This window comes from Musa acuminata, chromosome BXJ2-6 (assembly GCF_036884655.1).
Source record: "Musa acuminata AAA Group cultivar baxijiao chromosome BXJ2-6, Cavendish_Baxijiao_AAA, whole genome shotgun sequence".
Taxonomy (NCBI): domain Eukaryota; kingdom Viridiplantae; phylum Streptophyta; class Magnoliopsida; order Zingiberales; family Musaceae; genus Musa; species Musa acuminata.
Window position 1 is genome coordinate 15,970,393 of NC_088343.1, and position 12,027 is coordinate 15,982,419.

At 38.3% G+C, this 12,027-nt stretch overlaps 2 protein-coding genes across 3 annotated transcripts; both read right to left on the bottom strand.

Moving 5' to 3' along the window:
* Positions 1 to 139: 139 nt before the first annotated feature.
* On the bottom strand, positions 140 to 1,307 carry LOC135584473 (NDR1/HIN1-like protein 1). Its single transcript, XM_009407187.3, has one exon. The coding sequence runs from the start codon at positions 1,019 to 1,021 to the stop codon at positions 386 to 388; it is 636 nt and encodes a 211-aa protein (XP_009405462.1). The 5' UTR covers positions 1,022 to 1,307; the 3' UTR covers positions 140 to 385.
* A 1,904-nt stretch (positions 1,308 to 3,211) lies between these two features.
* LOC103988508 (serine/threonine-protein kinase Nek5) lies at positions 3,212 to 12,027 on the bottom strand. 2 transcript variants are annotated; one of them, XM_009407043.3, is made up of 14 exons: positions 11,266 to 12,027; positions 11,116 to 11,182; positions 10,968 to 11,033; positions 10,842 to 10,888; positions 10,708 to 10,753; positions 10,545 to 10,625; positions 10,412 to 10,454; positions 10,275 to 10,324; positions 9,024 to 9,105; positions 8,889 to 8,938; positions 6,980 to 7,053; positions 5,842 to 5,893; positions 4,939 to 5,733; positions 3,212 to 4,863 (listed from the first exon to the last, which is right to left on the bottom strand). In XM_009407043.3, the coding sequence occupies exons 1-14, from the start codon at positions 11,361 to 11,363 to the stop codon at positions 3,442 to 3,444; spliced, it is 2,973 nt and encodes a 990-aa protein (XP_009405318.2). In that variant the 5' UTR covers positions 11,364 to 12,027; the 3' UTR covers positions 3,212 to 3,441. The 2 variants fall into 2 exon arrangements, with proteins under 2 accessions (XP_009405318.2, XP_009405319.2); XM_009407044.3 differs by lacking the exon at positions 10,968 to 11,033 and having other exon boundaries at positions 11,266 to 12,020.

The window sequence follows — 12,027 nt, forward strand, 5'->3', positions numbered from 1 at the left end:
AATAAATAAATCGTATGCCGTTTCACGACTCGCATTGATCACAATCATAGAAGACCAACAAGGAGGTGCCCGAATTATGGCATTTATACTTCCCTTTTCTTGTAAATTTCCCAACCTGAATCACACACACACACACATATATATATATATATAACAATTATTAAAAACGCAATTACTGTTTCTTTATTTCTGCGTCAAAAGATTATATATTACCTATTTAATACTATACTATATACCATACCAGGAAGAGAAGTAAGAAAGAAAACAGACCAGCCACGGTCACTAAAACGTCGTCAAAACGGAAACGTGAAAGAAGACGACGGAGGTAGAAGCACGTCACCGTCACCGCCACAGTCGATGGTCGTCACGGTCGTCAATGGCCTCGTCACACAACGACGCTGCAGGCGGTGTTCTGCTGGAAGCGGACGATTGGCGCCGGGGCGTCGCTTTGTGACTTGCCGCTGTCGACGATGAGGAAAGCAGGGCAGTTGGCCTGGAGGCGGTAGTGGCCGGAGATCCAGGTGCCGACCTTCCACCGGAGGCGGCCGTCGACGCGGACGTAGAGGAGGAGGTAACCGGCGCTCTCGTCTTGGGAGATGGAGTCGGCGAGGTAAGGGGCGAGGGGTACGGCGGTGCCGTAGAGGTAAGGGGACCAGATGGCGACGTCGTTGTGGCCGAGGTAGCCGGGCGGGAGGAAAGTGGCGGCGGTGAACTGCTGGCCTTTGTAGGCGGCGTAGGCGTCAAGGCGGTCGTAGTAGATGCCGATGCGACCGTTGGGGTTGCGGGAGGAGAGGGTGACCTGGAGGACGGAGGTGAGGAGGGCGGCGTCGCCGTGCGTGAAGTTGAACTGGAGGAGGGAGAAGTCCTGGAGATAGAACATGGGCTTGGTGGGGCGGAGGACGAGCCAGACGATGAGGACGGCGAGGAGAAGGACGACCACCAGCGACAGGAAGGCCGCCAACAGCCGGAGAAACAGCTTGTGCCGCTTGTGCTTACCGTGGATGCCGCAGTCCTTCGCCATGATCGATCCAACAGAGAGAGAGAGAGAGAGAGAGAGTGGTTGAAGGAGCGGAGTAGCGAGTGTGACTTATAAACGCACAGGTGCGGCTTGTTGTCACAGTCGAAGCTTACAAGTTTTCTCCCTAAAAACATAATAATGAGACCTGCAGTATATATTTACTTTGTTTCCTCTTATCTTCTCTTTTTTCTTGTGTGTTTTCTCAAACATTTCTTCTTCCTTAATCATAATTAAATTCTAAAAACTAACTAAAGAGTAATCTTGATTTTATTTTTGGTTACTAAACTTGTGAGCCGATGAAGATCTCAAAATCATAATTAGGCGTATTTATAAAATTATATTTTAACTTAATTAAATAATGGATAATTCCTTTGTAGTAATGATAACTCGGAAAATAGTAAGTACATAAGTACTAATGCCGCTAGTTTGATCTAATTTCGATGGACATCTCATGCCATCTCATGAACCGTATATAAAAGAAAATGCTGTTCTACGACCAATAATAAAACCAATTACCAAAAGCATAAATATGATATCTCTTCTTTTAACACGTTAGAATAAAGTTTGAGATCCTAATTATATATATATATATATATATATATATATATATATATATATATATATATATATATATATATATATATATATATATATATATATATATATATATATATATATATATATATATCTCAAGGAGACAACCACAGCTAACATATATATCAGAGAACCTTTCAAGTTATTCAGCAAAAGATGTAGGGGAACATGAGAACATCATGCACCAACGGTTAGCGGCCCACGAATGATTCCAATGGGCTTGGATGGCTAAATGTCACGAGCCGCCTGATAGGCTTAATTGCTCTTCAATTTTGTTGATCCAAATAGTTAATAATAATATAATTATTAAATTTTTATAAGTCAATCTTAGTCTTATCAATTTTCAACGTGAAACTAATCAGGATGTTACAATTTTAAGCTTGATGTCCTTGTCAAGATCCAACATAACTTAGATCAAATCTGGGTACGATGCACGTGAGGTGTAGCCCAATGGTAGCTCAACGTTGTGACTCTTTGACTCCATCTATAAATAGATCTTTCATATTAGTCATAATACCAAATATCATAACTCGAGTTTAATGGGCTAATTAACTTGTCAACTTCATTTGACTTAAACCATTAGTCATAATATTTAAGCTAAAGTTGATAGTAGTATGATATTTGAAAGTCAATCTTAATCTTGTTACTTTCGATATGAAACTAATCAAGATATTAAATTTTTTTTTACTCAAGGGTTTGACATTCTTGTGAAGGCCCAGCATAGCTTGGATCACTCTAGTATGATGCATGTAAGGTATAGCTGAATGATAGCTTCACGTCATAATGAGTCCTCTAACTCTATCTACGGACAGACAGTGCTTTTCTACTTAAACCTCCTCCTTTGTTTGACCTAAATTATTAATTAAAATACTTAAAATTAATTATAGTATACTTATTATATTATTATAAATCAATATTAGACTTGCTCGCTTGCAAATGATTTAGGTAGCTAATGAACTTTGTTTTTAACTCGATTGTTCCATGTTCATCAACAATTTATGGTCACTGAACAAAGTATAGTATGCACCGCTACTCCAAATAAAGCCCGATTGTTTAAACACCGTCTTAGTTTATGGTCACAGAATCCTCATTAGGGAATAATTCTGCCATGACAAGTCTAAAGTAATAACGAGGAATCCAGTAGCAGTCACATATGATGAGATCAGATCTTCAATGCATTTTAAATATTCTATCCTATAGACTTGAGCATGGCAAGTAAAGAAGCTTTTCAAAAACAGCATTTTTCCCAATATAAATCATAAGACTTTTTTTTATTCTAGCCTTGCTTTCAGTTCAATCCTCGTAAAAATTTTATCCTCCGGCCTCTTCCAAATTCTATTCAAAAGTGGAGAAAAGCTACTGCCACCCTTTGTTAAGATACGAATAGACTAGATGATTGTTCCAGTATGAGTAAGACAGAGTCCTCACACAGAGTAGAGTATAATATACCATGTATCATCTTTTTCCAGCTCTTGCATTTGACTAAATATCTTGTATACAAAGCAACTAAACAGGACAGCATTAAATGGAAATGTGGATACTACAGAAACATCGAAGCTGATTTCGAGTGTAGGTTCTGCTCACTTGTATACATTAAGATAAATAAAGAACCAATAAAATACGATATAACACTTGCCACAACATGCATCTATGGTTTCTTGCTACTAGGCATTCTAATGAAAGAAGAAAACAAAGGGCCTATCTATCAGTTTCACATGTCAACTATATACACCATCTCAACCACGAATATGGAGAAAAATTTGGCGAAGAATAAGGGTAAACATGGGAGTTACGTACCTCTTTAGCTAAGACAGAAAATGATAGAATCCTCATGCTGCATGGCTGGCGTCATCACTCATCATTCCCTTGAAGCTCTTCACTAACCATATTGCAGTTTCTCGTGGGGAAACCTTATCCTTCCCAAAGGGCTTTAGAACTACCGCAAGTTCTTCCAGCCTGTTGTGCTGCAGAAGACCTGCCGAAAGTTCTAACAACCCTTCGAGGGCTTCTGCCCTCTGTCTAAAAGAGTTCACATCCAAAGTTTCTTTAGCTGGAGTTTCCTCTTCCTTCGACACAATGGTTTGTTCTGATGAAGCTGATCTAGTCTCTGTGGAACTTGATCTCACTGTTTCTGAGCTATCTGGCTTATCATTAACGCTGCTTTCTGAGGCATTCGTCTTGAGGGTCACCGTTTCAACAAATCCAGTGGGCTTTAGAACATTTGATATGCTTCTCATTTCAACCTCATCTTGCACCACGTTCAATAACTTCCCCAAACCAATGTTTTGAACGCTTTCCTCCTTGTTATCTGAGATAGGCTGTTCAACACCAACCCGAAAGCTGCTGTGCCTTATGACATGTATGACATCATCAAAAACAGGGTTTAAATGTGATGCTGCTGGCTTTTCCAGGGTCTGATTCGTAGCTGGTAGACTTCCCAGGGAAGCGTTCTTAGGAGCTGATGAAACAAAACTCCCAATATCTGTCATGGAAGAGAGGAGCTCTCTGACAGTGAACTTGTCAACTCCAGTCCGCATGACAATTGGATTATGTTCGAGCTTGTTCAAAGAAACATCATCTTTGTAAACAACATCTTTTTCAGAGATAGAAAAGTTTCGCTCTAGAAGTGAACTCGAACTCATATCGTTACTTGAGGTACTATTCTGCAAGTCCACTGTGCTGACCTCCAAATTCAGAGTAGGTCTGCCTCCATTCTCATGACTCTCTGCTGATGAATAATCAAGTCGTGGATATGTACATGATGATAATGAAGACATTGGCAGATATGATTCAGAAATTTCAGGGAGCAAACCCTCCTCAGCAGAATTAGCTGCAGTGTTTGAGGAAAACTGTTTTTGCATCTTGACAACTATTTTTGGAGATTCTTGAGTTGAAACAGATGGAACATTTTGATTACCTGCGTCAGTCTTCATTCCTCTTGAAGGATCTAGAGGAACCTCCTCTGGCAGGCCATTGACTTCCAATGGGTGACAACAATCTTTGCTTAGACCAATATCAGGCTCCTGAGTTAATTTGGCTGGAACACATTTGATCCCATTTTCAACTGGAGAATGATCAACTCCAGAAAGTTTCTTGGAAGGTACAGTCTGCTTCCTAGACATACTGGATGGTGGAGTCCTTTGCCTTGTCTTTAGAGGCATATAATCTTCTGTGATTTGTTTGACAGGAGCTGGTGGTGAAACACCATCGTATCTGGCTTTAGTTTTTGGAGAAGTCTCAGATACTGGTAACTGCAACATATATCAATGAGACGTAGATTGGAAGTATAAAAAAATGCATAAATGATTTTGGTGAGCTCATCTTACCAGTTGCTTATTTCTCTGTGATGCCTGTACTTGTTTTTCAGAATCACTATTAGTCTTGGCAGGTTCATCATGTTGCCCTTCTGCATTAGACTTTGAAATTAAAATGGCACTAATAGGCTCGGACGCCCTATGTGATGCATGTGTGCCAGATTTATGGCTGGAATCACCTTTTGCAGGATCATTATTTGTCTTGGCAGGTTCATCAGCCTGGCCTTCTGAATTAGACTTCAAAGTTGAACTGGTGCCAATAGGTTTGGACAACTTAGGTATTGGTTCCGGGCTAGTCTTGTGGTTGGAGCCAGTGACAACTTTTACACGGGTTGCTCTCACCAGAGAACTGCTTCCTCTGATTATTCCTTCCTCTTTCATGGCCACCGTCATTTTATTTATAGCTTTTGACTGATTAGATTCAACTTTTGGCTGCTGATCAATGTGTATGAACTTTGTTGAACCTGTTCTCTCCATAGCAGCTTTGGAGATGCCAGTACCATGTGTGCCATCTTCTGTAGGAGTATACTTGTTAGAAGACACTCCATCATCAGTTAAAGGACTGTCTCTTCCAAGTGCCTTTTGATGGCAGTCGACCACTGAACCAGAAGTGTTACAGTCACCTGACTGTAAACTATCCTTATCACTGCTGGAAATGCTGTCATTTTGACTTTCAGACATGTTATTTTGATTGCTTTGTGAGGTGGAGATGGGCTTCTCTGGTGGCTGGTTTATAATTCGATCAGGGCATGAGCGGTGTTCATTGACAAACGGTTGCAAATAAGGGTGTTGTAGGATTTCAGATGCCTGTTTGGGTTTAATCATAGAACTTTTAGATGAGGTCATGGAGCAAAAAAGGTGCAAGTAATCAGGTGCACGTGCACATAAATGGAGAAGATAAATTAAAGGGCTTACACTCGGCCGATTTTCTGGATTCTTCCTTAACATGCTTTTGGTGATTGCTTTCCTGCATGAAAAATGTGTATTAGCTCATCAAATTAGCAAACTGAAAGCAAATATTTAGTAAAGAATACAATTCCTGGTCTGTCCAAGTAAAACTTGTTAGCAACAATGAGTCATTTATGGTAGAAAATATTCAGGAGAAACATATTGAGGAATGAGTGTCATTAGAAATAAGATTGTTCAATGGTCTGAAAAACTGTTCTCTGTTATTGCATAAAAAAGTATCCAAGATCTGGGCTTAAAATGATCCACGTTTATGATATTGCCACCTTACAAATTCTGACCAAAAAAGACACCTAGAAATCTACAATTACAGTTTCTAATTAGTAACAATTTTCAAACTTTCAGACACAAACAGACTTAAAACACTCTAAGAACTCCTTAAAATAACTTTTAGAATTAATTGTGAAAATCATTCCAAAAAATAACAAAAAATAAAAGAAATATTATTCCAATCCCTAGGAGTCCTCATTGAATTTGAAAATCATTTCCAAAGCTTTCCAAAATATTCCAGCTGCAGTCCTTGACAATATGGGACCCTGAATGCATATCTCAAGTTCAAAAGTACAAACTGGGTTCCATGTTTTTAAGTTGGCTAGACAATGACTCAGTTGACCCTACCAGAGTTCATACCAGATCCAAACTGCTCAACACTTCTTAAAGTTGCATTGATATTGCTGAACATAGGAGTGGGATGAACTTAAGAGATGGCCATCAACATCATTATTTCAATAGTTGGTATTTGCCACTAAGTCCAAGCAACAACAAAGACTGTTACATTGCCAAAAGACAAGGATAAAATAAAACACCTCTAGAACAAAACAAAATGCCAAGCTTTGAATATACAAGGACATCTCTGAACTAAATTATATGTTTCAGCTACAATATCATGGTGAAAGACAAATAAAACAATGGCCAATGACATAAAATGAGATCATTCTGCCATAATCCAGCATTAAGAACTAGAAATACAAATAATGCAGGCCCTGCTGGAATTAATTGTAACTTTCTCGACTGGATGCACATGGTGATGAATCACAACTTCAGCAAAAGAAATTTGAAAAAAATTAAAGGCTCATCAAATACTCACAGGGAAGAAGAATAACAAGCCGGCAGCGGACCCATAGAGGACTTGTTAATTTTGCTTATTAAACCACCCATATCCTGAAATTAGTTTCTGACGCATCAACTAATTGCAACCCATGCTACAATAATTAAGTGACCATAAACAGCAACAAGAAAACTTGTAAAACTTGAACAATACCAGTATGCCAAAACAAATATTGCTTTATTCCTGTTCTTAAACTGATTTGTTACTTAAAACTGATGGACACTGTACACTGATAAATGGACAAAGAAAATATCAATATTTTTGGTTGGAAAAGATCCCTGTAGATGACCCCAAATAGTTGGCCCATTATGGTTTCTTATTGTTGTTGTTTAACAATTAGAGAAAATGGAGCACCTAAAGAAACATAGATGGAAGTGGACAAGGCCCAGCAGCTCAATTTTAGGTCTATGTTTCTAACCTTGGGTTTAGTGTAAAAATACCAATGTTGAAAACTTGTGATTGAAGGAGGAAAAGGCAAATGCTATACTGAATTTCCACAAAGTGTGACATGGTCATATATGTTGTAGTGGCCACCAAAACCTATATTTGTGCCCCATTTACATGACTCTTGGCAAACCCCAAACCACACTTTTTAAGTTCCAAAACATAAGTTTACAGATCAGTTTAGTTGTCGGTTTCACTGGTTTTAAAGAGACAATGCAGATAGCCAAGCTTCTGACATTAAATTGGAGATGCAATTATCACATTAAAAAACACACAAATATTACTTGTTTGCAACAAATTTTACCAGAAATTTGCCAAAATGCACTTGTCGTTAATTTTTTAAAATCCTTCAATTGAAGTACGAACTAGCACAGAGATTGAATAATATTGATGAGCATTCTCAAATTCAGACTGATGGGAAATGGAGACTATTACTATATTTGTTACCAGGTTTTTACAAATTTACAAATGCATTATAGGAAAGGGATGGCTTAGATTTAAGGAAGCACATATATATGAATATAATCAAATTTTAATAGCTCAAGCCATTGACTACAATTTCCAATAACAGATTGCAGCAGGAACAATGTCACAGAGAAAGAGGTTAGTTTGAACAGTGATCAACCAATAGTACAAACAGTGTTATTCTAGCCCATTGATTGAAAATTGTGAAGAAAAGCAAGAAATATAATGATCTCCTTTTTCCAGCTCTGAATCTTAATAATAAGAGTCCAGTTCTGTGATGGATAGGTAGATTTAGAGACATGCCAGCACATGGTTTCAAAATACCATGCTTTAGATACGCTTTCTTCCCTATCCAGTTTTAGATACATTTAGCTTGGGTAAGACTACTTGTCAACAACAAGTAATTGTGACTTCAAAAACATTGCACATAGATTAGACGACAGTATCTGTAACACCATGATAAGTTTACATAGCACAAGAAGAGTAAATCATAGCAAAATAAAAAGGGGAGAAAAATGTGAATGAAATGAAATGAAATGAGTACAAAGAAGTTGGTTGAGAAGACAATCCCCACCCCTGCATCATCCTCTGCTATCACTTTGGATTTTTCTTCTTTCATAGGGAAACATTTTGATCCTCAAGTTGCTTTCTCAACATGACAAACTATAGGGCTTTCTATGTCTTCACTTTTGGAAAAACTATCTTAAGTTTTTAACAGCCTATGTGAGTGATGAAATATGCTAGTCTAATTAAACCTCAATCACTTCAGGACTTGAGAATGAATCTAATTGAAGGATCAGGACTTAAGGAAAATAGTTTATAACTAACAAAGATGATTAAAATAGTTTTGATAATTGATAAATAACCACAGGATTCATTACACTGCTACAAAAAGGGAAGCCTGCCCTAAGGTATTTATTTCTTTGCTTTTGCATCAATATTCAAATGATGTAATTAACTGAATATGCAAGAAACTTACAAAAGCTTTAAAGGCAGGTCGATGCGCAGCCATTTCATACACACAGCAACCTGATCAACCAATTCAACATTAGTCATGATCTAGACTACTCACAGCAAAGGCACCTTACCTAGCACATTCAATTTGCAACCATACCTAAAGACCAGATATCTGACTTGAATCCATAAGGAATGTCAGCAAGGAGCTCTGGACACATATAATTGGGAGTTCCAACAACCTATACAAGGAGGTTATACTCATCAAAATTCCAGACACATTGGGCAGCACTAAACTGCCCAAACTGCTGCAAAATTATTGGAATTATGGTACATCTGATTTAACTCAGAATTAGCAGACTATTGGAACAGGTGTTAATTTTAATGTACTTCAAATTTTACTATTTGACTTTTACAAGTCAGTAATAAAAACATGCATATAAAATTCAAATATCTAAAGAGCTACTTGAAAGACCATAATTTTCTCCTTGTTCAGTTCTACGGAGCTGTGAATTCAATCAGATACCAAGACATAAGATATTGAAGACCTAACAGAAATAACTAAAGATTTACTTGATACAATTGCCCTGATTATAAATGATCTTTCTTACAGCAAAATTTGCCTGACAAACCATAGGACAATATTATATAGAATGGTAAGGACTGACACTTGATTAGCAATTCCACATGTTTTGTGATGTTATCAACTGTTGTAAGTTTCAGTTGTACATGAAACAAACATCTCTGCAATCATGAAGATGTTGCTCAACAGTGAAATATTTGGGAGACACTCTTGTCTGTTTGTGTTGTAATATAAATTTCCAAAAGTTGTCAACTAGTGACAATATAATTTACAGTGCAAAGACCAACTCAAATGACAACAAAAAGCTGACACAAAAACTCTGGTCAGGATGACACTACCAGTATTAATCCTGATACAGAAACATAAGAAGTCAAGGACCAAAGAAAACACAGCAATACAGTTACCCATCATAAAGAAGCTACTATTGATGATAAATATGAGCTATGAAAGCAAATTTACTAGCCCATTTTAAGAAAAAAATTGAAATACTGAATACAAACTCTGGAAAAGTGAATATATCAAATACAAAATTGTGTTGGGAGCCATGTACATCAAGGTTCGTGGTCCTTTGGATCAGTGAAATGGCAACTCAAACTTTTCCTTGATATTAAGTATATCATTCTGGTAATATTGATGTACTCACACCAAATGGCATTACCTATATCATCACATACTGTATTCATAGAATAGAAATAACTAAATTAATCATGCACAACCAATATATCATTAGATTAAATGCATTGTTTCCAAACAAATCCAGAAAAAAAATCAGAGGGTGATGTACTCCAGAAGAATTTATCATAAGGATCTCTATCACATATCACATACAGAAGAAGCCAGATCATCTGCTTTTAAGGTTTTAGCAAGCCCAAAATCCCCTGTGAAACAAAACAAAAGAGAAGTTAAAGTTATGCAACAAATGAACAAGTATTCAACTTTTTGGTTAGACATCACATGTCACTAACCAAGGCGAACTTCATGATCCTTGGTAAGAAATATATTTGAGCACTGCCACAAAGGTGAAAAAACACAATGGAAGAGATCAGACAACAGCATAAGCTGCAGATATAAGCAGCTGTTGCCAAACTTGTCACCAACCTTGAGGTCTCGATGCAAAACAAAGTTGGAATGCAAGTACTCAACAGCTAATAACAGTTGGACAAACCATTTCAGCAATTTCTGGCAGGAAGAAACACATCAGAATGCCAACATTATATAATCCTCAAGCACGTAAACAAACAATCAGAAAAATCAATTTTACCTCCTCTGGAAAATATGTTCCATTTGACCTCTTCATCAACTCACCCCTTTCAGGTGAAATAGATTTAAATTTAAGCAATCCAGAATCTTGACACTGAAGAAAAACTATGAAAGAAATAGCACTGAAACACTTACATGTCTCCTCCCTCACAGTATCCAGTGACAATACAAACATAGCAGCCCTGCATTCAGAAGCACTGATTAGACATTGGCTCAACGGATAATTTATACACATCTATGCATGATTTACTATTCCTAGACCTTCTCCACCCAGGCTTCCTTGAACTCCACAATATAAGGGTGCTGAAGCCGTGCAATAAGAGCCATCTACGCAAACCATAGTTTAGAATACTTAGAAAATTTGACACGTATAAAATTAAAAAAAACAGTATCCATCTATATGACAGACCTCTTGATGAGCAGATCGCCGGCACCGCTCAGTCTGCCTTGCAAGCCGGATTTTCTTCAGAACATACCTGAAATCCAAAAGATAGCAAGCAACGGACCAACGAAACTCCAAAAGGGGCAAAATACTACCAAGAGAATTTATTGAACTTACTTCTTCTTTTCTTGCTTATGATTCACGAGAATCGCAGCACCGAAGGCTCCACGGCCAATTTGCTCCATTATCTCATACCTGTCCATTCTCGATTCCATAGATCCAATCCAACGAAATTATTAAGAAATCCTTCTGAGGATTCAATAAGAAGATTCAAGAAGAAATGCTCGAGCGAGACGAATCTCTGTATCCTTCAAAACAAATCCACGCCACTTCTCTCAATGCCAGCTCGAGATGCCTTGCTCCATGGATCAGCTAATAAGATCTCCTCTACCTCTTCAAGTCACATCGAGTCAGAGAAGTATAATTTCCATTTCAGCGCACTGAAATCCAGCACTGATACTGAAAGGGGAGAAATAACAAAGAAATCGATCCAAACTTCAAATCGAGTGCGATTCGAAATCACCAGACGAAATTGATCTCAATCATCATCTTCTAACACGCGATGCTACTCCTCGCCATCGACAATCCGATCTCCCGCTCCTCTGTCTCAATCTACTCCGCGTCCGCTGGCCGTCCACGGGCGGCGATCTCTCTCTCCAACAAGCTCACCGGAGCGGGAACCCGACGACGGCGAAGGATCCAATCGCCTATATCCCGAAGCCCTCTCAATCTTGAGACGAAAAGAGATCGAGCACACCAATGCAGCTGGGATTACGCCTCCTCTCTGCTTCTTGCGCGCGTCGGAGTGCGGTGGTAGGTTGCTTTGGGTTATTATCCCCCTTTTTATTTTACTCTCTCACACTCAACTCTCAGTCTCGC